Here is a 25,540-nt window from a genome sequence, read left to right as displayed (position 1 = left end):
CTCCTGGGACATGGACTGGAGACTCTGGGGACTTCCAAAGTATTTTTAAAAGATACGTCAAAAAATTTAGGATTGGAGAATCTTAATTGAAATATTTAATGACTGAGAAGCCAGAATTAAAGTGAATTATCTGTTATTTATTTGAAGAAAATTTTCTCTATATTTTCCTAATTTATGAAAATAGAACAAAAAATCCTTGGCATAAACGGACTTCATCTTAGATAAATGATAACTACATTTAATGAAAGGATATTTATATTTCATGTTCTTTAGCTAAGCAAATCTTTGACATGGGCAAAATCATAAGAAAGGGCACCGGAGAGGCTCATCTGCAAGGGCCTAAGGGCACTGAGACATGGGTGTCAGTGACACTGCTGTGATCTCCTGTCAGTAGGACTTGTGCCCTGAGTAACTTTTCCATTGGTGGTTTAGGGTAATCTCCCTCAGGCCACATTCGCTCCCCACAGTGCTGACGTGGTTGGTTGCTGTGTCGTCTCTGAGCCCTGTGTTCCATGGAATTTCCACACAGAGACCTTCCACTTCTCCTTTTCATTTCCTTTTGGCCTAATTCACATAGTAACTGGCACCTTTTGGCATTCTGAGAGCCTCGTGACATGAGAACTGGGGAGTATGGCAAGACTGTCTAGGACAGAGATCAATGTCATTCCCAGGAGGGAAGAAGCAAAGATCATTTAGATTTGAGTTTTGAAATCTGTTTCCAAGGTCGAGACATTGGCCTATTTGGTTGTTCTCACTGCGACATTTCAGAACTCTCAAAATTCTGTACAGCTTCCTAACGTCTGTTCAATGCTAGAACCTGCACCCTGTCTAACCAACGCTGAAAACAGAGAAACTACATCCTTCCTTGTTCAGAACAGCATAAATGCAGTCTCCGATTGTATCTGCTCTGGGACAGCTCCGTTCCATGCTTGATCCACCTCTGAGTTGGCCCGGAGGTCTTTTTCACAAGAACTGCCATCAGGCCAGTTCTCTTTTGTGCGAATAGAGTAGAATTTGCAGCCCATATTCATGATTTTACATTTAGTCTTATTAAATTCTAATTTGTTGGTTTTAGCTTATCATTCTATGTATGGCAAGAGGTTGACATTCTGATTTGAAATCCAGCGTATTAGCCTGTAAGCCCAGATCTGTGAGATTTGTAGATGAGATACATGTGTGATAGGTCTTCACTCAAACACCCAGTAAAAATCTTGAACAGCCTGGCACTGAGGACAGAGTCCATAACTGTTGACTCTAGATTGATCCTTCTAGTTACATGTGGTCCATTGATCCACAGCTTGGGGGTGCTCCTGCTCAGTTAACTGAAAAAGGCACCCAAATGTTGAATCATTCTGCCCACATGTATCCATTTTGTATAACAAGGAGATCATCAAAATATTTTCCAAATGACTCACTATATTGAAGACACAGTGTGTCTACTATATTCCTCTGAGCCTCTGGTCTAATTATTCTATCATGGAAGGAAATGAGAAGACTGGCCTGATTGTCATTGGTGAATGTGAGCTGGCAAATATTAACCACCTTTTTGGTTTTGGAGGGTTCATAAGCTATTTGTTTAATAAGTCCTTCAAGACTTTGGCTAAAGATTGACATCAGATTCACCAGTCTATAGTTTCCATAATGTATCCTTTTCCCATTAAATGATAAATATTAGTACAAAATTTAGATAGAAGTAAATGTTGTCAGTTGATGATTGGGGCGAGAGAGCATGCAGCTGCACTTAGCAGGAAAGTGCAACATAAAGGCTACATTCTGTGAATGGCGAACAGCTCAGCTGGATGGGAGCAGAGAAATCTCGAGTAGTGTAGGGGGTTAGAGCTGGAAATAAAGGCTGTGGGTGGTCACGTGGTATGGTTATGGAGTCCCTGTTGGTGTGGTTGAACTTTACAGGTGTGTCCTGATCCAGGAAAATAGCGTGGGGGACAGAGAGAAGATGGAGGATATTAGTGATATTTTCAAGGAATAAAATAAAAGATTAAACACTTTGTGGGGTGTGAAAGAGATGACTGTCATATTTTGCGTCTTTTATGGCTCAAAATATATTCACAGCATTTACCCAGTTGCAGAAAGTAGAAGCTAATTCAATTGGGGTGAGAAGAGGTAAATATATGTATGTATATACAGATCTGGATACAAGGAGTTGTTAAAACAGACAAGCAAAACTCCAGTACATCAAGGAAGACAGGGCTCCAGATATAGATGCTGGCAGTCCTCGCAGACCAGGTAGTGGAAGCCCAGGTAGGAGCTCCACTGCGTTGCCCAATCCAGGGAGCACCATTCCTGAGAATAACACAACTTGTGTTGTGCTCTCTCGAGTGGCTGTACTGCCTGGTAGTCCAAGAGCTTGGCAATATTAGAGCATAATATTATAAAAACTGCTCCTGATAACAAGAATATGTTTTCTTCGTTCTTCTCCATGCTTCACACACACCTTTAAAAGTCCTTGTTAGTGTCCTCTGACTTTTTTCACATGCCTCAGTTCTCTCTAGGACTTATTGACACTATTCACACAGGTCCACACTGAGATGTTCCTCCTTCCATATTTTGTTCATGACTGTTTCACTCTGAGAAAAAGAAAGAATTCCCTGTGCAGCCCCATTAGCATCTCTCTTTCCTTATAGGATCATTTGTGACTCTATTTGAGAACGAATTTCCCGTTGTTCTTGACACAAATTGCTTCTCCCTTATCTCTTTTCTTTGATATTTCCTTTCAGTTCCATCTCACAAAGTCTTAATAATACATTTAAGCCATACTTATCTTTTTGATATCTTTTCTTATTAAAAAAATCTGGTCCACTTTGTTATTACTCCTCCTCCCTGTGGCTTGGCTGAGGTCTTAGCTACAGCTCTGCATCCTCTCCCATTACTTTCTCATGTGACTTATGACACATCTCCTCTCCAATTTCTGTTCTTTGCATATTACTGTGTTCTCTAGGGTTTTATCTCTGAATTTTACCCTGTGCTCTGAACCTTCCTTTCAAAGGGTTTATGATTCTTGGGATGAGCTGATAGATATTTAACCTTGTCTGTCCCACCACTTGGCCTTATTTTACTTCCTACCTGCAGCTGGCCCTATCTGAACAGCTTTGACCCTCCTCTTAGGCTCTTTGTCAACCTACCGGAAATTTCTTCTTGGGCTACAGGAACCACATCAGAGACTTGGAATAGGGGAATCCCTGCTTCTATGAGTCAACAGGCAAAGTGGAAGGGAAATTCCTCAATCAGAACGTGAAACTCAGAGGCACAGAAATTTAGATTGATTCTCAGTCCTTTCACACACTACCTCTGTGATATGGAGCAAAACACAAACTCCAGAACCTCTGTTTTCTCGTCTTTCAAATGGAAGGCATAGAATCTGTGCAAATCAAGTCAGAGAATATGAGGTAATATATGAGAAAGAACTTTGTAATCTTCATAGGAAATCGGTTCTTATTATTTTGTTATTTTTCTCTCTTTACTTTGGACTGGAGTGGTGAGAGAGATGCTCCTGGTCCTCTTGGTTGGAAATTGGAAGGCTGTGTGCTACACGGAGGTTAGGGGCCATAGGATTATTGGTACAGTGATACTGAATCATTCAAAAAATATTTATGGAGCTTCTACTATGTCCCAGTCCCTAGAAATACAAAGGTGATTATAATAGTCCTTGATGAAATTTACAAGAGCTTCCATAGTCAGTTGCCAGTCATTTTTCTAAAAATGTCTGATCATGTGACTACTATGCTTCAAAACCTTTCTTTCAATTATTCTTACATTTATTTACTCATTATTTACAAAGAGCTTACTATGCTAGCCTCCCGGCCTATACTGGAGACCAAAGATGAAACACATCCACATGCATGAGCCCTTTCACCTTGGCCTCGTTTTCTCTATAGATACTTTGCTTCAAATGTTCCTAAAATGTCATTTCCCTTCAATTGACTGATTCCTACATGTTCTGTGAGGCTCTGGTTAGACTGGAGGGAGCACCCCTGCATCACCTGAGCTGAGTCAGAGTGACCTGAGTGCATCATGCTCTGGCTTACCGCTCAGGGCCCACATTCTGAGACGGAGAGCTCACAGAGAAAGTATCTGTGTTCACTCCTCCCAGTGTGTCCAGGACCAGCTCTATGTCTTGGAACATGGGCTGTTCTCAAGAACTACAGAGAAGGAGAAACCTACACACATGATTACTCTGAAAGGGCTACGTGCAATAAGAGAGCTCCGGGAGCATGAAGTGACTGATTCGGCTCCGGAACGCCTGATAACTCATTTCCATGAGAGCTACCTCTTGAGCTGGAGTTGAAGATTGAGCAGCAGCCTACTCAAAAAAGTGATGGAAGATGTGGGGAGAAGTGGTGGGAGATGTGCAGATGCATGGATGGAGAAAGAACGTGCTTATTTAGGGAATGGCAGTTGGTAGAGGGGCAGCGGCAGGAAATGAGTCCAGGAAGGAATGGCAAGATCAGACTGTGAAGAACTTTAGACTTTATCCTCAAGGCAGAAGACTCTCACTGATAGATTCCACGGAAGGGAGATAAACGTTCACAATTGTTTTTTAGTTCTCACTCGACTTTGGGTCCACTGTGATTTAAATAATTGTTTCTGGATCATTAGTCATTCTTTGTCATATTTATGTACACCTGCTTAGTTATTTTCTTAATATTTTTTATTTAAAAGTTATTTTTTATTATAATTAAATTTATTTAAAGAAGAAACTTTGTTAGCCCCATGCCCAAAATAACCCATGTCAATTTCCAGAAATATTAGTATAAATATTCATGTTTTTAAAAAATTTACTTAGGTATCAGCTTCTTAGAACACTATGAGTTTTTTAGAATATTCTCAGGAACCTGAGTTGTGCTTTGGGTAATACTGACTTAAATCGCTCTTGGTGGGTTGATTGGATTTGGCGCTCTGATCTCCACACATAACATAACTGTAGTCAAAAATGCCTCTCACTTCAAGTAGAATCGTACAAATACGGGTTTTGAACAAAATATCTTCATAGCATAGGGGTATTATTGCGATGTCCTTATCTCAGTTTGACTTTCTCCTTGCCTGGTTCAAATATGGGAAGTTTTTCTGTAGGTGCGATTAGCATTAATAACAATTCTCTGGTCAAAGAAAGTTACTTAATTTTCCTGTCTCTTGAATTAGAATGGAAAACTACTCTCTGAAGAAAGGAGCAACCCAATCCTAGTGGATGAAATTTATGACTATCACCAGGGCACATACGTATGTGATTACACTCAGTCAGACAGCACAAGTTCTTGGACGGTCAGAGCTGTTGTTCAAGTGAGAACCATTGGTAAGCAAGATCTTGGGTTCAAGACTTGAGATTTGAAGCCCAATTACCCAATTAAATTGATCTTCCTTTGACTTAATAATTTTTTCATTTTTGGACCAAAAAAGAGATAGTCATACACTATAGTCATGTACAACCTTGAACGTTGGCAAACATCAATTTTCCCATTAACTTAGATTCCCTCCTCAGAGGAAGGCCTGGTTCTGGATCATAGTCAAGTTGTCACAAGTTGGGTTTTCCATGCGTTGATCTCTTGGTTTGTCTTTGTAATAAATTAAAAAAATATATTAAATATTCCACACCCAAAAATAAGTGACACCCATGTACCTATTACCAGCTTTAATACTGTTAATATTTTTCCATATGCCTAAAATTTCATTTTTTCCTTAAAGAAGCAAAATATTGCAAATATAGCTTAAGGCCTATGCCTCATCCCTTCCCAACCTTTAGCTTCCCAGATGTAGTCCAATCTTGCAGTTTATATCCTTTCCATTTATGTTTTTATGCTTTTTCTACATATGCATGTATCCATTAATAAATTTTATGTTGCAACATGTGTTTTGTGTTATAAACACATGGTATTATTCTGAGGTATCATTGTGCCAATTTACACCCCCATCAGCAATGAACAGATTTCCATTATTCCCAAATAATATTTGGTGCTATCAGACTTTTTGATTGGTGACAAGTGGAGTCTCTTTTTTTATACCAATTTTCATTTTCCTGACTACTAATGAAGCTGAATATCTTGTCATATGTTTTTTGGCCCATTGGATTTATTCTTCTGTGATTTGTCTATTTTTGGCCCCGTCTTTCCCTTGGGTCATTCTTACTAGATTTACAAGCGTCAGCATGAATACACTATCCGATGTAATTAATTTAAGCATGGCCTATGTCAAGACGTAACAGCCATTCATGCTTTGTATTTAACATCTACAGAATGGTTGACTTAGCTCTTGTTAAATATATTAATTTTACATCCTCTTCTTTTACTGAAAGATACAAACCAGATGAAGCCCTGAAACCAAGGCACACGGTCCTGCCTACTTCCCGGCTCTTGCACTCTCTACTTCAGATCTCAGCAATTTAAATTTATATTAGATTGTTCCTTGGATGAGAAGTTAGAATGCAAATTCTATCACCACTATTACCCACTATTAGCACTTGGCCCCTCCAAGTGATGATAACTCAGCCCATCAAATTTTCAGTGGCAGAATCTGCTTTTCTCTCCCAAGGGATGCCTTGCAACATCTGTTGCACCTGTTTCAACCAAGCCTTCTCTGTCATCATTCCTGTCCTCCTCATTTACTCATTCATTCTTTCACTTATTCATTCTTACACAGATATCAGTTGAACATCTAATATGTGTCAGGCGCTGGGCTTGGTGCTAAGGATGTGAGAATGAACACCTGGACACTTTCTCTGCTCTCCCAGACCTTAGCATTTTGTGGGACAGACAGAGAGGAAACAGGCTATCATTACACAATGTGATGAGTGGGGAGAAAGGGAGGCAGTAAGGCATATGGGAGACCCCCCAAACCCAAACTTGGGCACACCAAGTCCAAGTGAGAACTGAGGGGTGAGGACAAACTAGCTCACTGAAGGTGGGAAAGATGCTGTTCCAGGCAGAGGGAACAGTACAGTTAATGCCCAGGACATGAGAGAAAGTGTGCTGCAGTCCAGGAAGAAAGAGAAGGTCAATTGAGGGTGAGCGTTTGGATGCAGGTCTGACATCACACTGTTCTAGTAAGGTTGAACTTTAGCCAGGGAACAGTGGGGAGCCAGTGAGGGTTCTAAGCAGGAGACTGTCATGAATAGGTTTGTATTTGAGATAGATTATTCTGTCTACTGTGTAGAAAATGGATATTCGGGAGCAAGAATGGAGGCAGGGAGAAGAATTAGGAGGCTGCTATGGTTAACCAGGCAATTGCTGATGGTGGCCTGAACTAGGAGTGGAAGTGGGGATGGAGAGAAGTGAATGGACTCAAGAAATATTTAGAAGGTACATCTGAAATGATTTGGGAATTGGGAGTGAGGAAGAGGGGAAAGGAGAAATCCAGGATAAGAGCCAGGTTTTAAGTTGGGCAACCAGTTAGACTTTCTGTAATATACTGGCAGAGGCTCGGATAGGATAGCATACATAAGAGCTGATAGAGTGCACAGATGGGGGAGCAGCAGGTTTGATTCATGTCCTCAAAAGATGTCTCTGGTTGTTGTTTGAATAGACTTGGCAGAGGTGATGAGAATTGGCTTTATTTGTGCATCAACAGAACATGATGATGGATTTTATGTGGAAGGTAAAAGAAAAAGGTAAATCAAGGGTGTTGTAGTTTTCTGGCCTCAATAAGTCAGTAAATGGTGGCACCATTAAATGAAACAGAAAAGGCTGAAAAAGAAGAGGGTCAGAGGAAGAAATTAAGTATAAGGCTTGAAGGGACTCAGTCATCCAAGTCATGACGACTAGTTGGTATTTGGATAAACAAGTCTGGAGATCCTGGGGCTGGAGATGTGGATGTGAGGCTGGTCAACATGATGTCTACAGCAAAGGGACTGAATGAGATTGCCTAGGGAATGAGTGTAGAGAGAAGAGGGCCTGTAACTGAGGCCTGGAACATTCCAATACTTGGAGAGGTGGGGAGAAGGGAGACCCCAAAGGAGATGGAACAATGGTATGAGGACAGAGGAGAACTGTCCCAGGGCACAGTGACTAAAGTGTCTCAGGAAGGAAGGAGGGATGCACTGCATCAAATAGTGAGGGCTGAGAACTTGTCATTGGATTTGGGAAGACGGAAGTCATTCTTGACATCAGCAAGTTGCTATCAGTGGAAGGGTGAGGAGAGCAGTAGAGGAAGTGAAATTGACGATGTAGGAGATAGATCATTTCAAGGGCCAAGACCTTCCACAGAGAAGAAGGCTAGAGAGTGAACTGCACCACCCAGAGGGGAGCTAGAACGAAAGACCACTAGGAGAGAACTGACATTCGCAAGAGGCATAGAAGAAGAGGAGGCCACAGGCACACAGAAAAGTGAGTAGAGAGGTGGAAGGTGAGCAAGAGAAACGTGGAACCAAAAGAGAAGAGGGTTCCAAAGAGGACGTGGCCAGCAGTGCCCAGTGCTGGTGAGAGGTGAAGCAGATCAGAAACTCAATTGTACCCAATGGATTTAGGTGCAAGGAGGTCCCTGGTGACTTTGGCCAAAGCAGTTTCAGTGGTGTGATGGGGGCAGAAATCAGACTCCACAGGCAGTGAGAGACAGGAGGAAATGAGCACGTAGCACTCTTTCAAGAACCTGGCTGAGAAGGAAGGAGAATGACAGAGGCAGGGATGTGAGGTGGACAGTTTTTTCTCTTTTTTAAGATAGAGAGACTGAGCATGGATAAATGCAGGTGGGAAGAAGCCGAGAGAGAGAGAGTCAAAGTCAAAAAATGGTGCAACTGAGGGAAGGAGGTCCCTGAGACGGGAAAGAAGGACGATGCCCAGAGACGATGAATTTTCCTTTATTAGGAGATGGGACATCTTCCAGGGGAATTTGACGGTGGAGGCATATTTGAAAGTTTGTGTCAGGAAGTTGAGGGCTAAATGATTAGTGAAGAGCTGGACTCACCTTTATTTTGAAACAAACTGTGAATTAAGGATGGAGGGGTGGACTCTGATCTGGTTGACTTGTACCTTTTCTCAGAGAGGTTCTCCTTCCTGTTGGAGTTCTCAGCCAGATGGCACCAAAAAGCAACCTTGTAGGAAAAGACAGGGAAGGGGGCCCAAGTCTGCAATGGGAGAGCAGGGCTGGTGGGGAAGAAAATGTCCCCAGGCAGATATGGGATTAGCAGGGATTAATCTTCTGCGAGCACCTGCAACCTGATGTCACAGTCGTTTCTGGAGGCAAGCTTTGCACATGGAAACTTGAGTTTCTAGCCTTATGAATTATGGATAAAATTCAAAGAGGGAGCCAATTATGCACTCAAATCTCCAGCAATCAGGCCTTCAGATTTCCCAATGCAAATAATAATTTTTATTTTCGTCTTTCAGTGAAAGACACTAATCTCAAACCAGATATCCTGGATCCCATCAAGGACACACTGGAAGTAGAACTCGGTAAGGTGGGTGGTGTCATCACCCTTGAATTACACCGTGCTTCTGGAAGCAGGTCTAACTGTGGTAGAAGGAGAAGAACATCGAGATTTCAAGTCGAACAGCATTGGGTCTGAATCTTGACTCAGCCACTGACTAGTTTTGTGACCTTATACAGTTACTTAATCTTTCGAAGCCTCCGTTTTTAAACCAGTAAATAGGCAAAAGAAAAGTGACCCCGCAAGGTGGCATTGAGAAACACAGGAGAATGTATGTTAGGTGGTTGGTGCATTGGACATGACCAATGGATTTCAGATTCCTCCTGACTCCCCCATGAACGGGTGGTTTCAGATATTGGTTCAGCCTTTAAAGGTAACCAATTTACCAACTTAAGTATTGTTAACACTTATGAATACAGTGTTTGGTCTGGATTTTAAAATAACTATAGGGGAATACTACAACCCCTGCTCAAGTCATTTGTATTTCCAAGTAATGTCTTCTTTTGGGCAAAGGGGAAAAGTGATGTTCCTGTGGTCCCTTTCATTTTGTCAACTTCGATAAAACCTACATCTTCCCACACAGCCAAATAAGAAGTGCTCTATTTAAAACCAAATGCTGGTTCTTTCAATGAAATAACTGTTCTTTCAAATGCTAGTTAAGATATCTATAATTTTAGATGGAAATGTAAAAATAGATATTATGGTAAAAGACCACTAGGTGGTGGTAGCGGCTTATTCTGATTATAGAAATAGAAATGGTGATATGGGCAACATCACAGGGATGGAAGGAAGAAGGAAAGAAGGAGGAAAAAAATAATCAAAAATAGCCAAGTTACATGCAGTATCAGTGAATTTTAAAGTATGATTGGGGAAAAGCACTATTAAGGTGCAAAGATGAGCTTTCAGCTGGAGCCCCCTCACCCTTTCGTTATTAAAATGCCGAGTTTGAGGGAGAGCGTATCTGAATGCCCTGACAGAGAAGCTGGGAAGAAAGAGGGTAGTGTGATAACACGCATGCCTGTCCACAGAGCGCAGTTCAAAAAACAACTGAATATCTCAACAACTCCTTCTTCAAACCACAGCTACAGTAACCTCATGATTTTTATTTAACATGCAAACATTGGTTAGTAAAATGTTCTTCAGTGACACACCTTGTGCTTCAACAGCAGCCGTGGCAGGTTGAGCGGGTCACTGAAACTCTTCATTTTCCTGGTGTCTGTCCCCAAACCACATTAGAACCCTTGCTGCTCTGACCACGCTAGTCTTCACTTTAAGAATATTGTCACGGGTTTCAGGTCTATGTATTACCCGTTAGATACAAACATGCCTGGTTTTGTTTGTTTCTGAATGAGAGGCAGGTAGACGTTTGGTAATTTCTGGCACACCTGTTTCCCCTGCAAACCTGACTGGGCCAGGGGACGGTCTTCAGATGGGGTCTTCCTCCTGCCCAGGACACAGCCTTCTCACCGTCTTCCTTCCTGTTTGCTGTGGCCCCTTCGTTTTCAGGAAAGCCTCTCACTCTTAACTGCACGGCACGATTTGGTTTTGAAAAGGACTTTAGACCTGTGATAAGATGGTACGTCAAAGATTCTGACCAGGAGTGGGAAGTCCCAACACCTGAGGGGAAAAGGTAAGAAGGGGATGAACCGACTATATTCTTTGCAATGCGCACTGAATGCTTTCACCTTTAGAAACCTCTAAAATGTAGAGAGGTGAGCAAATGGTGTAGCCACTAGCACCAACTAGTGGTGAAAATAAAAGCACAGAAATGCAAAGTGGGTGTTAATTTTAAACATGGGGGCCAAATGCAGTTTCTGATAGGGCCATAGAATGAAATATATAAGTCGTTTTAAGGCTCAGTTTGTAGCAACAGTTTGATGTGGCTGCTTTAAACATACCGACCCAGGCTGCTTGGACAGAAGCAGCGAGTCCGACAAATGGGAAAGGGAGCTGCGCACTGCCCCGCCCTGCCACCGCCATTTTCCCCAGAGCCCTCCCTCCGTTCAGGGTAGTGGCGAATTCAGGGGTCCCAATCTGCAGAGTCAGTAACAGTCCAGAATGTATCCAGAAGAAGCGGCACAAGAATAAGGAGCCTGACCAAAACTACGTGAAGTGAGGAACAGTTGAAGCAACCCACCCTGGAAAAGGAGACTCAGAGGTGGGATGTGTGTCTTGAAGGACTTGGCAGCTATTATGTTTTATGAGATACTAGACATAGGTTGTTGCTCTCTGGAGCACAGAACCTGGGTTAGTGGGCAGAATATACTGGGAAGATAGTTTGGCTCCGTGGTAAGGAAAACGCTAGACATTTGGGACTATCCAGCTCTTCACAAAGCTGGACTCCTGGCCCTGGAAGCCTTAAGGGCTGGGATCCAATCTGTTAGGCATGTTGCTAAAATATACAGTCCCTCATTTTTCCAAGATCTGTTCCAAAGGAATAGTCTATGTATTAAGCACTTCTTTCTGATTTTTAAAACATTTGAGTGAAGAAATGTACCACCATTTTGCAAAGTATACATCACTACAAAAAATAAAGGACAGGGGCTGGCCTGGTTGCTGAGTGGTTAATTTGTGTCTCTGCTTCTGCAGCCCAGGGTTCGCAGATTCGGATCCCGGGTGTGGACCTAGCACTGCTCATCAAGCCACGCTGTGGCGGCATCCCACATACAAAAAAGAGAAAGATTGGCACAGATGTTAGCCCAGGGACAATCTTCCTCAAGCAAAAAGAGGAAGATCGGCAACAGATGTTAGCCCTGGGCCCATCTTCCTCACCAAAATAAATAAACAAATAAAGGACAGATTTAAGGTCTCATATTAAGCTGATATTGCATCAAAGTTGAACGTAGTTGAGTGTGGCCGAGAGTGTGCTCTGGCTCCCCATGCCCTTCGATTTGAATCTCTGTTTTCCACCCGTCGGCAACGTGAACCCCCATGAGCCTCCACTGCGCCGTCTGTAATCTGTGGACCTAACCTCCACTCTGCAGGGTCCCTGCAAGGAAGAGGTAGGGTAGAGGTGATATGCTTATCAGGTCTCTGGCAGGTAGGAACTATCCAGGGAATAAGAGTTGGTATTGTGGGCTCCAAGCAACACAGCCCAAAACATCATCCACACAAACAATATTCTTTAACGTGAAGACACCTGTAGATGGGCCACTTTAGAGAATCCAAATTGTGAATAAGTGCTGAGCTTCACACTTCCTGCGCGGTATGGCACTTCCAGTGGTGTGACCTTGGACTGTCACCCACCTTCTGCTCCTGGTTGGAGCTGCTGGCCAAGTTAGGATGGTGATAGGGTGACCTCTTGGGCTTCCTGTGAGCTGAGGAATGGGGGAGCTTCGTAGTCCACACTTAGTGCCACGAGACCACCGGATAGGCAGTAAGCCCTCAGCAGAAGTTAGCCATTTCTGATATCATTCTCCAATTATTGTTATTTTCTGTTCTCGAGGAGAATTCTTTTTTTTAAAAGATTGGCACCTGAGCTAACAACTGTTGCCAATCTTTTTTTTTCCTTCTCCCCAAAGCCCCCCAGTACCTAGTTGTATATTCTAGTTGTGAGTGCCTCTGGTTGTCGTATTTGGGATGCCACCTCAGCATGACATGACAAGCAGTGCCATGTCCACGCCCAGGATCTGGGCCTGCGAAACCCTGGGCCACTGAAGCAGAGTGCTTGAACTTAACCACTTGGCCACAGGGCCAGCCCCTCAAGGAGAATTCTTGAAGTAAGAAAGATCAGATGAGGCCCACAAGTAAATTATATTTTAGTCTAAGTGCTTAGAATGATGCTTAGCAGATTCAATAATTTAATAAAAAATGAGCCCTCTCTGAGCGTCTTATATTCTTCTGGCATCTCCTTATACTATTTGATCCCACAACTCTTCTGAAAACCAGATTTTGGCTGTTTATATGAGTTCCAAATACAGTCATGCGTCCCTTAACAACAGGGATCCGTTCTGAGAAATGCATTGTTAGGCGATTGTGTCATTGTGTGAACAGCATAGAGTGCACTTACACAAACCTAGATGGTACAGCCTGCTACACACCTAGGCTGCATGGTACTAATCTGATGGGACCAACGTTGTGTATGCGGTCTGTTGTTGACCGAAACATTGTTATGTGGTACACGACTGTACTGCAAATGGAGGTCAATTTACGTTGCTGAATGAGTGGAATTTTTTTCTTCCTTCCTAGTGTTAAATCCACCTTAAAGGATGAAGTCATCGAGCGTGTCCTCCTTTTGAAAGAAGTTACTCAGAGTGACCTTCGCAGGAAGTTCATTTGCTTTGCCCAGAACTCCCTCGGGAACACCACCCAGTCCATCCAACTGAAAGAGAAGAAAGGAGGTAAGCCTGGAAGGTTGCTGCCGAATGCCCACAGCTGCTTTTATCTGAGAGGAGACGAATTTTGCCAAAGAATCGTAATGATGATGATAGCAATTAACACTAGATGCCAGGCAGCGTTCTAAGCACTTTGCTTGTGGTAACCTATTTAATACCTTGTCCAAGGTCACACCACCGGTAAGCTTCCCATCAGTGATCCAGAGCTGGTCCTCTTAACTGATACTCTGTATTTGGGGGCTGTGTTGGAAAAGCCTGTCAGTCACGCATTTGCTCACTCACTCACTCATTCATTCTACAGATTCCTACAGGGCATGCCTTATGTGGCAGGTATTGTGCTAGAACCTAGCCCCCTTTCCTATTTTCCCTTCCTGGCTTCTGAATCCAGAGGATGTGATGGTCTGGTATTGGAGAGTGGCGGAGAGAAAGGGTAATCTTGCTCAGTGTTTGGAGTAATATGTGTATCTCCCAGATAGTAGCCTTTTAAAGCTGGAGTGGAAATTCCTGGTAAGGAATAGTTTTTAAATTTCTTTAACAAGATGCTCATAGATGAAGTTGGTATCATTCATTCATTCAGTTAATAGATGATAATAGAACAAGCAAGTTTGAATACTTGGGAAGCTTAAAGAAGACAAAATTTGTGTCTGGCCCCTAATGGATGCTCTGTAGAGGTGTGTGGAAGGTCCCATTTGTTAGGTACTGTGGAGGGTGTAGCTCCTGGCCTCAGGAAGTTTAGCTTTAGTAGAGATGATAATGCATAAAAATAGTTTACAACATACAGTGAGAGGAATGCAAATGAGTTGTGTGGAAGTTTATGGGGGAAAAATAAAAGTGGCTATGATCAGTTTCCCAGGTCATCCGATTGATCAGTAACCACTCATTCCCTGGGTTTGACCAGTTCATTGTAAGAGAGTTCCTGCAAGATGCGATTTAAGACGTTTCCAGATTTACGACAAGTGCTTCCACTAGCACTCATTTTGATAAAATCATAGGGCCGAAAAGGCACTGAGTGGGTTCCCACGCTGGCCTGAGGTGGTCTTGTCCCGGGAGCCCTGTCTCTGCATTTGCTCATGGCCTCCATGTTTCCCCAGTGGTGTTCCTGTACATCCTACTTGGCACCATCATGACCCTGGCAGGCGTGCTGACGGCAGGCGCTTTCCTCTACACGTACTGGATTGAAATAGTGCTGCTTTACCGAACCTACCAGAGCAAGGACGAGACACTCGGGGGTAAGGGGACCCCAACTTGCCTCTGACTTTTCCTCTCAGAACTAACTTAAAGAGAGGAGCTTCAGAAATGGATGTTCCCTGATGGACAAAGTCACACCCCTCAGGCTTTGAGACCCTTCTCCAGGTCTGGTGGCTTCACACCCGGGAGGGCTGGGAGCAAGCAGAGAAACAATTTCTTTTCATTCCAGTAACCAGGAGTCCTGCCGACAATGCTATTGTAAGGCATGTTGGAGTTGAAAATAACCTCTCTGCTAACTACCCTAGAGCAATATGGCTGACCACTTAACATCCCCGTGCCTTAGTTTCCTCTTCTGTAAAATAGGATTGTCCTGTGAGCACCAGCACAACGAATGCTACAGAGTGAGGATGCGTGAAGCATCTAGAACAGTGTCCAGCACCTGGTAAACACTCAGTCCACGCCAGCTGTCCTTATCTCCTGAGTACTGAGTGGATGCCAGTCATGTGTATTCGCTCACTACTTTAATTGTCACCGCAATCGGACAAGTCAGGCAGAGGGATGTACAGCCACCTGCCCCAAATTGGACGGCCAGGAGGTGACAGAGCGCAGCATTTGCACCTGGGCAGTTAGGCTTGGTGCCCCCATCAGCTATTACCTCGTTAGCCTCATCTGTAAAGGGAGGGGCTAGAACATGGTGCAAATGGCCCCAAAAGTGTGAAGTTCTGTAAAATACAAGTGCTGTTACTATTTATGCAGTGTCTGTCAGTTTTCCCATGGGACAGGATAGTAGCATTTATTCTGTCGCTTCTTTAGACTGGAAGAGCTGCTTGCTTGCATGTTTTTCTTGTCCTGGAGGTCTCTAAGGGTAGAATGTCTGCAGTTTTAGTGCATAATTCTACTGCTTGGGAAGAGCAGAATCCCCCCTGCCGGATTCCGGGGATGTTTCTTCCCCCACTCCGATGCCCCTCCCAGGCCCTGCTTCTCCCACCCTGGAAACTCTGTGAGGAGCTGTCAGCTAGGGACAGCGCCCGTTAGGAAGTGCCTCAGTCACGCCTTTCTTTAGACCGATTACCGAGAATACACACTAGGAATCCTCGAGCCAAGAGTGTTTTAGAGATTTATTTTTTAAAAATCAGCTTTTTAGTTTTATTGAACTCAACAAATTGTCTAAGTCGATGTCTTAGTTGTTCCCCTAGATGACTCATACTTCTTTTACTGAAATACTATTTATCTTAAGATTCTAAAGCTTGCACGGAAGAGTCAGTCGACTGCGAAACGTTTTAAGCGCCGCCTGTCTCTTTGCGCGGACAGTGTTTGAGTGATGTGACCGGGAGGCGGAGCCTGGTGCTCAAGCGTCGTGACTCCGTGTCCTGCGTGGCCAAGCTAATGTTTCTCGGCCAAATGACCACTTCCTTTGGAGTTAATGCTGAATATCCAAAATTTTAGCCAGACACAGAATGTCAGAATCGTGGAGGACCTAAGAGACAGTCTAATACTCTCACTCTCTCGTTTCATTAGCAACGAAATTAATTCCAGTTACAGAACAATCCCAGCTTGCTGGAGTGTCACAGGGATGTGGAAGGGCTCGAGGTGCCTGTGGCGTGTTACACGTTTAAGCTGCGCAGCACTGACCTGCTGGCCACGCCCCGTGAGGCGCCTCCTTCCCACCCGGGCAACCCGGAGCTTCCCAGATGAGCGTCCTGGGCCTGGGTTCTTTGGCTTCCTCCTCTCTTCGCTCCTGGACCTCCTCCGCTCCCTCTTCCTTTTCTTTGGCTGGCACTTCCACCCGCTAAGGCCTCTCCTGAGGCCCACGTTGAGCGAGTGTACTGCCAAATTGCATTAGCACCCAGTGCTACTGTTTACTATTTTCTAACAATACTGTTTGCCAGGCATTGTGCAAACTGCGGGCATACGAACCAGGTGTGTCTAATTCCAAAGCCCGAGTTAACTTCTGTGGAAAACCTCTTGCAGTTCGTTAGTCCTTTAACACATCCCCGTGATCAATGTGCTTTGTAATAATTTAGTCAACAGAGACATATGAGACCTTAAAAGTATCCTAGAACAAGTTCCATAAATATAGTTTCCACCTAGAAGGGAGGGGAATGGATATTTCCCGTATGCCTGCTGTAAGCCTGACGGCAAGCTCTTTGTATACACGATGTCACGCAACCCTGAAGGCAGCCTGCGGGGGAGTCTCTGTGCTCTCATTTGACATATGGGGATTCACACACAGATCCATGTGCGTCAGCGCCCTCACGTGCAAGGCGCTGGGTCTTAGCCGGGCTTGGTGCACTGGAGAGCATCACGCTTTGGTGGAGCAGACTCTCCTTTGATGTGTAACTAATGAGACAGCAGCGACACTGCAGATGCGGAGAGGCTCAGAGGAGCTCCCGGCGGTGGGATTTCATCGTAGCAGGCCCAGCTGTTTGATCCGACCTCAGTGAAGACGCAGGAGTGCTTCATCAATTAGAATTCGATTCTGGGCGGACAATCAATACCACTTAGCAGTGTGATTTTGAAATGGACACAGCTGCTGCTTTTCATTTTTTTAAATCAGTTCAGTAAAGCTCCCAAAGCTTAATTCTGACCCGCTTACCGTAGGGTCCGCGCATGCGTAGGTAGCCCACGGTAGTAATAAAGACGTAAAGGGCTTACGGTTTCTATTGTTCCTCTTCCTCAGATAAAAAGGAGTTCGATGCTTTTGTATCCTATGCGAGATGGAGCTCTTTTGACAGTGAGGCCCCTTCATCCCTGAGTGAGGAAAACTTGGCCCTGAATCTCTTCCCTGAAGTTTTGGAAAACAAATACGGATACACCCTGTGTTTGTTTGAAAGAGACGTGGCCCCAGGAGGAGGTAGGTCCTGCGCGCCCTGAGAAAATACAGAACAGAAAGATAGTTAAATGTAAACGCTAAGTTTTCCTGTCATTCTGTTGGGCTGTACATCTTCTGGAAGTTTTCATGAGCTTAGAACACAACAACACAGAAAAACTTGTTGCAGAGACAGGCTCCCACATCAAAAAAAAATCCATCTTCAGAAAAAAAAATAATACTGGGCCTTAGGGAGGCCTTCCAGAACAGAGAAACCTTTCCTGGCTCCTCAGCAGGAAGTCGTCTCTGTCATCCCAAACAGGTGGTCCCCCTGCTCTCAGGGACTTGGCTGGCCACAAGTCTCAGCCCCGGGTCAAGCAGGCTCCTTGGACCTGGGCCCAGCCCTGGTCGCCCATCAGATGTGTAGACCTCATCTTATCCCGCTGACCTCCTCTGCTGCAGATATGCCACCAAGGAACAGGGGACATTCCACGTCCCTTCGTTATCCCAGCCTAGTTCCAACAAGCTTTGCTCCTATGGGAATTGACAGTTTGAGGAGACAGAATGCAAGAGGAGGAATATAAAATGAGAGCTACTAGATACTAGAGTGTATCTTCAGCTGTCGAGGGAGTTGATATATCAAAAATGATATAGTAAAGCCTGTTTCCTTTCCTTCTTACCTAAGAGTGTCCACTGCAAGGAACCCCCTGGGTAGATCTGGGAGGGTCAGGGTTATTGGGACTCATGGTTGAACAATAACAGTTTTAACAATTGCAAATAATTAAATTCTTTATTTCCAGTGTATGCAGAAGACATTGTGAGCGTTATTAAGAAAAGTAGAAGAGGAATATTTATCTTGAGCCCCAACTATGTCAATGGCCCCAGTGTCTTTGAACTACAAGCAGCCGTGAATCTTGCCTTGGATGACCAAACACTGAAACTCATTTTAATTAAGTTCCGTTCCTTCCGAGAGCCAGAGTCTCTACCTCATCTTGTGAAAAAAGCTCTTCGGGTTTTGCCCACAGTCACTTGGAGAGGCTTAAAATCAGTTTCCCCCAATTCCAGGTTCTGGACTCAAATGCACTACCACATGCCAGTGAAAAACTCTAAAGGATTCACGTGGCACCGTCTCAGAATCATCCCGAGGATTTTTTCACTGGAAAAGACTCCTCGGTAAAACAGAAACCACTGGGAGGAGCTCCCAGCCCAGGGAATGGTGCAATGGGCCTGGAACCACCTCCCCTCCAGTCCTTAGTGAGTAGAGATATTGGTGGACGGAACGCACGGCATGAGTTGGGCTGATATAAAGTGGAGAGTGTGCTGCCAGCCCTGAGTGAGCTTGGCAGGTACTGGAATGACACTGAAGCTGCAGTTAGACCCCTGATTTCCTGGACTGGACAAAGGGAGTGAATTCTCCAGATGCTTCACACATTCAGCACACAATGCCCCCAAGATTTTCCTAGTGGTCTGAGCAGAATCAGCAGATAGAGCCACTTTTGCTTGTAGGTGTGGACTATCCTGTCTCCTCTGTATTGTACATATAAATTTATATAGATTTGCAATCAAATAAATGTTATTTTATTAGAAATGAGTGATTTAAACTTTGCCTAAAGCTTCTCTGTTAAGAAGACAATTTTTATTCCGTGTTTACCCATTAACTGTGGAGCACGGATTGCAAGTAGGAAAGGCAGAAGCCAGGGGGACGAAGAGCAGACAGGGCCATGGTTAGTCTCTACTGTGTCCTTGTGGGAAGTGCCCACTGTGGGCGGGCGGATGAGCTAGAGGAAGGAGCCCCTTCCGCTGGGCCGATGCAGCCCTGTGCTAGACACAAGGCTGAGGGAGCGAGTAGGGCTAATTTCAGTTCCTCCTTGTCCCCTTGGCCTTTGTGCAGGGCGTGAAGTACGTGACCTTACTGTGGGCCGCTGGCAGTAGGGACCAACTAGGCCAAAATGGTGAGGCCAATGAGGAGAAAAGGAATGGACTAGCAGTTACTTACCAAGTAGAAAGGCAGTGACAAGAGTCAGTCAAGGGTCTGGAAAACAAGTGTATACACTGGTTCAAAGATAGCAAGGATGGAGGTCAAACAGAGCTTTTGTCTGAGCCACGCGCCTCTTGAGGCTGGCGCTCCTTGTATGTGCTTCCTGACCCGCTGGTCTCAGCTGAAGTTCTCCTAAGGAATGGGGAGGTATGCTGGAGTACCAAGTGGTTGTTCCTGATAGACAAGGCTATGTCATTCTCATAAGTTTGTTTTCCTTATGCGCATTCAGTCTGCAGTTAAAACAGTGTTCTAGTCATAGGTGAGTATAAAACCTTCATGCTCTGTCATCCCTGAAGGAATGGAATGATTCGTTTGGGCAATAAAGTCAAGCAACTTCTGGACTCATTCACGTGCAATGTGTCACATCCCCTGGTATGAATGTGACCCGAGTTCGGAGTGGCTAAAAGTCGTTGTCATCTGGCCACTGCTTGGAGCCTGTGTGAAATGCCTGGAGCTCTTTTTTCACAGAGATGCCCACATCAAAAAAAACCATGGTGGCTTTGGCACTAGGCAGCATCTTTGTTGGGAGTGTCGGTGATAAAGTTAAAGATGAGTTGAAGAGTATGAATTACTCCTGAAGGAAGTTTCTTGTGGGAAGACTCATTGTAGGGTCTCGGCGGGGAAGAATCCGCACTGTTATTGTGCCATTGTGCTATGGCGATGGCCGGAACCCCGGGTTTTCTTGCCTACCACTCTGAGATCTAAGACTCAGAAACCTCTTTTGGCTAGTTTATCCAGGCTTATTTTATTCTAAAACAAACATTGCTATAACTGATCTATGCAGAGGTCCAGGGTTTGGTTCTTAGCTTAACAAAAACTCAAACTGAGTCTCAGGTTGTACACACACAAAAGAAGCAACTATCTAGGTCTAACATTTACAGAATACACTCTTTCCAGGTTCAGAGGTACACTGAAGATGACAAATTAGCATTTAGGACAAAGGTTTATTTACATTTCTTGTATGTAAATCAATCAAAACAGTGGACAACCAAAATGAATTTTCTGTGTATGTACGAGGCTGATGGTAATTGAACGATTGAACTCGGTGGAATACAATGAGAGAAGAGGATCATTTTCCCACCACACTTTCTAAAGCAGGTGGCTATATGTTCTGCTTCCTGGTTTATACCTGTTGTCCAAGTATAATTTCTCACTCTGAGAATGTGTCCTGGTTTGGATGATGGTAGGATAGAGAACGCCTTACTGACCCTGGATGATATCTCAGGTAGATTTCACAGCTTTCCTGGTCTCTTCTGAGATTTTTTTTTTCCTGTGAGGAAGATTGTTGCTGAGCTAACATCTGTTGCCAATCTTCCTATTTTTGCTTGAGGAAGATTATCGCTGAGCTAACATCTGTGCCAACCTTCCTCTGTTTTATGTGGGATGCTGCCACAGCCTGGCTTGAGGAGCAGTGCTAGGTCCCACACCTGGGATCCGGACCTGTGAACCCCAGGCATGTGAACTTTACCACTATGCCACCAGGCTGGCCCCTCTTCTGAGTTTTAAATCCCTATAATTTACTCCCTATATTATTTCCGGATTGCAGTTCCAGGTGAGATGGAATAAGCACACGCCAGCCTATCTCTTCCACTCATTGCAGCTATAAAACCTGAATAAAATGCATTGAAAATCAGTTTGAGGATTTCTAGAAAGTAAATCAAAGCAGGAATACTGAAGAAAACAAGAATTCAAAGTTCCATGATTTTATTTTCTTCCAATATCCCTTGGCTTAGACTCAGTGCAGTTTGAAACCAGGATGTGGACATTAGCGATGACAGAAAGAGTTCCATAAGAAGCCCTCTTGTTCTGCCTTGAAGACTGGAAAAGGAGTTTCTAATACTTCTGTATTTTTTTCCTTTCCATGTTCTTTTACTTCCCAGTCCCTATGCAATCCTCTGATGGCGTCAGAGGCACCAACAAAAGTAGAGACAACAGGGACACTCAAGAGCCTATATCTCAGCAGAAGGGCAATTGTCCACTTGGATACAAGCAGCTGTGGTCGCAAGAGGGTGTGGCAAACCTCTGTTGCTTTTTTTGGTCTCTCCGTCCTCTTACTCTTGGGTGGTGGAAATGGCAGTAGTTGGAGGAAGAGCACTGCAGAGGCGGGCATATAAAGTGCCAACGCTCTGGCCAGAGAACTGCAAAGAGGAGGCTAAGAGGCCTATAGAACCAGAAAGTACCATGGAGATTGCAGACAGAGAGGAGCTCAGGAGAGTGAACCCATAAAGTCGCTTACAAACTCCTGGGCTCATCCCCAAGCTGCACATGCATGAATGTGACCCTAAAGAATGCCGTAACCTTTGAGAATGGAACTATAGGGTAGATCCTTTCCTGAGTTCCAGACAGGCCACTGAAAGGTGTCTGTGAGATCTAGAGTTACATAACATAATATTTTGAATGTTCAGGATACAATCCATTGAAAGCAAAAAAGTATAATATTTTCTGATGGAATTTTCAAAGTAGGTGGATGTCGTACATAAGTCACTTACAACATACAGAAGGGAGGGTGGGGGAACTTTATTGTGGTAAGGTACCTACATACACTTGAAGTGGTAAAATATGGATTCTAAGTAGAAAGTGAAAACATAAGTATATATTAATCCTTTGGGCAACCACTAAACAAACAAATGAAAAACAAATATTTTTAAAACATGAAAGATAAAATGGAATAATAAAAATGTTTAAATAACCCAAAAGAAGAAAGAAAAAGGAAAACAGAGGAACAAAAAACTGAGGAAATAAACAGAAATCAAATAATAAAATGGTAGACATGACTCCAAACATATCAATAATTATAGTAGGTATAAAATGTGTAAACGTAGCAGTTAAAAGGCCAAGATTATCAGAGCACATTTCAGAATGACCCAACTACATCACCTTTACAATAAACACATTTCAAATATAATTATTTAAGCAGGTAGAAAATAAAGCTTAGATATAAATATACCACGTGAACTTTGTAATTAGAGGAAAGTTGGAGTGTCTTTTTAACATCAGCTTAAGTAGACTTCAGAACAAAGAAAATTACCAGGGATAAAGGTAATATCACATACTGATGAAGGATAAATTTGCCAAGAAATATAACAGTCTTAAATGTGTATGCACCTAACAACAGAACTTCAAAATACAAGAGGCAAAAACTGACAAAACTAAGAGAAGAAATAGACAAATCCATACCCATAGTTGGAGACTTTAAGGTTCTCTCAGGTATCGACAAAACTAGTCAACAGAAATTCAACAAGGATATACAAGGACTGAGTAATAACACTTAACTGATACTTTCTGGATCTATTTGAGAATTACAGCAGAACACCCAACAACAGCAGAATACACATTCTTTTGATCTCACATAGAACATTTTCCAAGACAGACCATATTCTAGGTCATAAAACAAACATTAACAAAAACAAAAGAATTATATAAGGTATGTTCTCTATTTGTAATGAATTCAGACTAGAAATTAGTAAGAGAAAGACAAGAGGAAAAATCTCAAAACACTTGGAAATTAAACAGCACATTTCTGAATAATCCCCGAGTAAAAGAGGACATCTCAGTGCAAATTAAATAATATTTCCAACTGAATGACAATAAAAATGCAACATATCAAAGTTTTCAGGATGAGTCTAAAGCTGTGCTCAGGGGGAAATTTATAGTGTTAAATGCTTATATCAGAAAAGAAAAATATCTCAAATTAATAATCTAAACTTCCACTTTAGCAAGCAGAAACAGGAAATAATAATGATAAGAGCACACACTGATTATATTGAATACAGGAAAACAATAGAGAAAATTAACCACACTAAAAGCTGGTTCTTTGAAAAGATCAATCAAATTAATAAACCCCATGCAAGACTCACTGAGAAAAAAAGAGAAAAGACACAAATTACCAATATCAGGAGTGAAATAAATGATAGCAGTACAGACGCTACACATATTAAAAGGATAGTAAGGGAATACTATGGCTAACCATGTGGACACATATTTGGCAACCTAAACAAAATGGACAAATTCTCAAAAAAACACATAAGCTATAAAGACACCCCAAGGTGAAAGATATAACCTGAATTTCACATAACTATTCAATAAATTGAATTCGTAGTTTAAAATTTCCAAAAAAGAAATTTCCAGACCCAGATGTTTTCACTGCTTAATTCCACCAAACATTTAAAGAAAAAAAATACAAGTTCTACACAATTTCTTCCAGAAACTAGAAGATGAGGGAACATTTCTAGTTATTGTTTGTGACCATAATTTTCCTAATACCAAAACCAAACAAAGTATTAGAAAAGAAAACCAATATTCTTCATGAACATTGACACAAAAATATTCAAGAAAATATTAGCAAATTGAATTCAGCAATATATAAACATAACAATACACCATAACCAAGTGGAGTTTACCCTAGGTCTGCGAGGCTGGTTTAATGTTCAAAAATCTTTCAATGTAATCCTCCATATTAACATCCTAAGAAAAAACGCAACGTCCTATCTGCTGATTCCAAAAAGCATCTGACAAAATTCACCATCCATTCATCATAAAAACTTTCAACAAACTAGGAATAGAAGAGGACTTTTTCACCTTGATAAAGAGCTCTACCAGAAACCACAGCTAAAATCATACTTGATGGGGGGAGACTGTGTGCTGTCCCCATAAGATTGGGCACAAAGCGAGGATGTTTACTCTCACAATCCTATTCAAGCTGATGCCGAAAGTCGTCACCAGTGCAATACTGCAGGAAAAGACATAAAATGCAAGCAGTTTGGAAAGGAAGAAATACAACTGTCCTTATTCCTGACACATGATTTTCTATGTAGAAAATCCAAGAAAGCTACAGAAAACAAATTCCTAGGACTAATAAGAGAGTTTAGTAAGATCGCAAGATACAAGATTAGCATGCAAAAATCAAATATATTTCTATCTCCAGCAATAAACAATTGAAAACCAAAAATTGAACAGCGTTACCATTTACATAGTTCCCCCAGAAAAGAATTGCTTAGGCATAAAACAACAGAACATGTGGATGTTCTGTACGCTGAAAACTACAAAATACTTATGAAAGAAATCAGAGAGCAATTAAATAAAGAGAGGCGTAGCATGTTCATTGACATAAAGATTCAATATATTCTCAAATAAACAATTCTCTTCAAATTAATTTAGAAGTTTAACATGATTTCAAACAATATCCGAGCAGAACTTTTTGTAGATACAGGCAAACTGATTCTAAATTTATATAAAGAGGCAAATGACCTAGAGTAACCAAAACAATTTGAAAAAGAAAATAAAGTTGGTGGAGTTACATTATTCAATTTTATGAATCAGTATAAAACTACAGCATTCAAGACAGTGTGCTATTGGCAAAGTGATAGATCAATGGAAAAGAGTCAAGATTGCAAAAGTACACCCACTCAAATATGGCTTGTTGATTCTTGATAAAGTTTCGAAGGTAATTCAGTGAAGAAAGGAGAGAATTTGAAACAAATGGTATCAGATAATTGGACAAATGTGCAATAAGATGAACTTCAGGCTTTTTACAAACATTAACTCAAAATGGACCATAGGTCTAAATGTAAAACCTAAACCTATGAAACTTTTAGAAGAAAATATGACCTGAGATTAAGTAAAGAGTTCTCAGATATGACATCAAAAGCATGATCTCTAAGAAAAAGATTGATAAATCAAATTTCAACAAAATTAAAAACTTTTGTTCTGAGAAAAATACTATTAAAAGAATGAGAAAACAAGCTTTAAACTGGTAGAAAACATCTGAAAATCACATATCTAACAAATGACTTGTATCTAGA

At 42.5% G+C, this 25,540-nt stretch overlaps 1 protein-coding gene across 3 annotated transcripts in view; it reads left to right on the top strand.

Moving 5' to 3' along the window:
• Nucleotides 1-20,083, top strand: part of IL18RAP (interleukin 18 receptor accessory protein) — a 29,946-nt gene extending 9,863 nt beyond the window's left edge. For 2 of the 3 annotated variants that reach the window (XM_014854114.3, XM_070511555.1), the window contains 7 exons: nucleotides 5,158-5,308; nucleotides 9,330-9,395; nucleotides 10,877-11,000; nucleotides 13,559-13,710; nucleotides 14,796-14,933; nucleotides 17,573-17,746; nucleotides 18,502-20,083. In XM_014854114.3, coding sequence (XP_014709600.1) covers nucleotides 5,158-5,308; nucleotides 9,330-9,395; nucleotides 10,877-11,000; nucleotides 13,559-13,710; nucleotides 14,796-14,933; nucleotides 17,573-17,746; nucleotides 18,502-18,878 — 1,182 coding nt within the window. In that variant the 3' untranslated portion in view covers nucleotides 18,879-20,083. The remainder of the gene's footprint in view (nucleotides 1-5,157; nucleotides 5,309-9,329; nucleotides 9,396-10,876; nucleotides 11,001-13,558; nucleotides 13,711-14,795; nucleotides 14,934-17,572; nucleotides 17,747-18,501) is intronic. The other variant, XM_014854119.3, reaches the window with a different exon arrangement.
• The last annotated feature ends 5,457 nt before the right edge of the window (nucleotides 20,084-25,540 follow it).

Source organism: Equus asinus, chromosome 6 (assembly GCF_041296235.1).
Source record: "Equus asinus isolate D_3611 breed Donkey chromosome 6, EquAss-T2T_v2, whole genome shotgun sequence".
NCBI classification, from domain to species: domain Eukaryota; kingdom Metazoa; phylum Chordata; class Mammalia; order Perissodactyla; family Equidae; genus Equus; species Equus asinus.
This window is presented reverse-complemented; position numbering and strand designations above follow the sequence as displayed.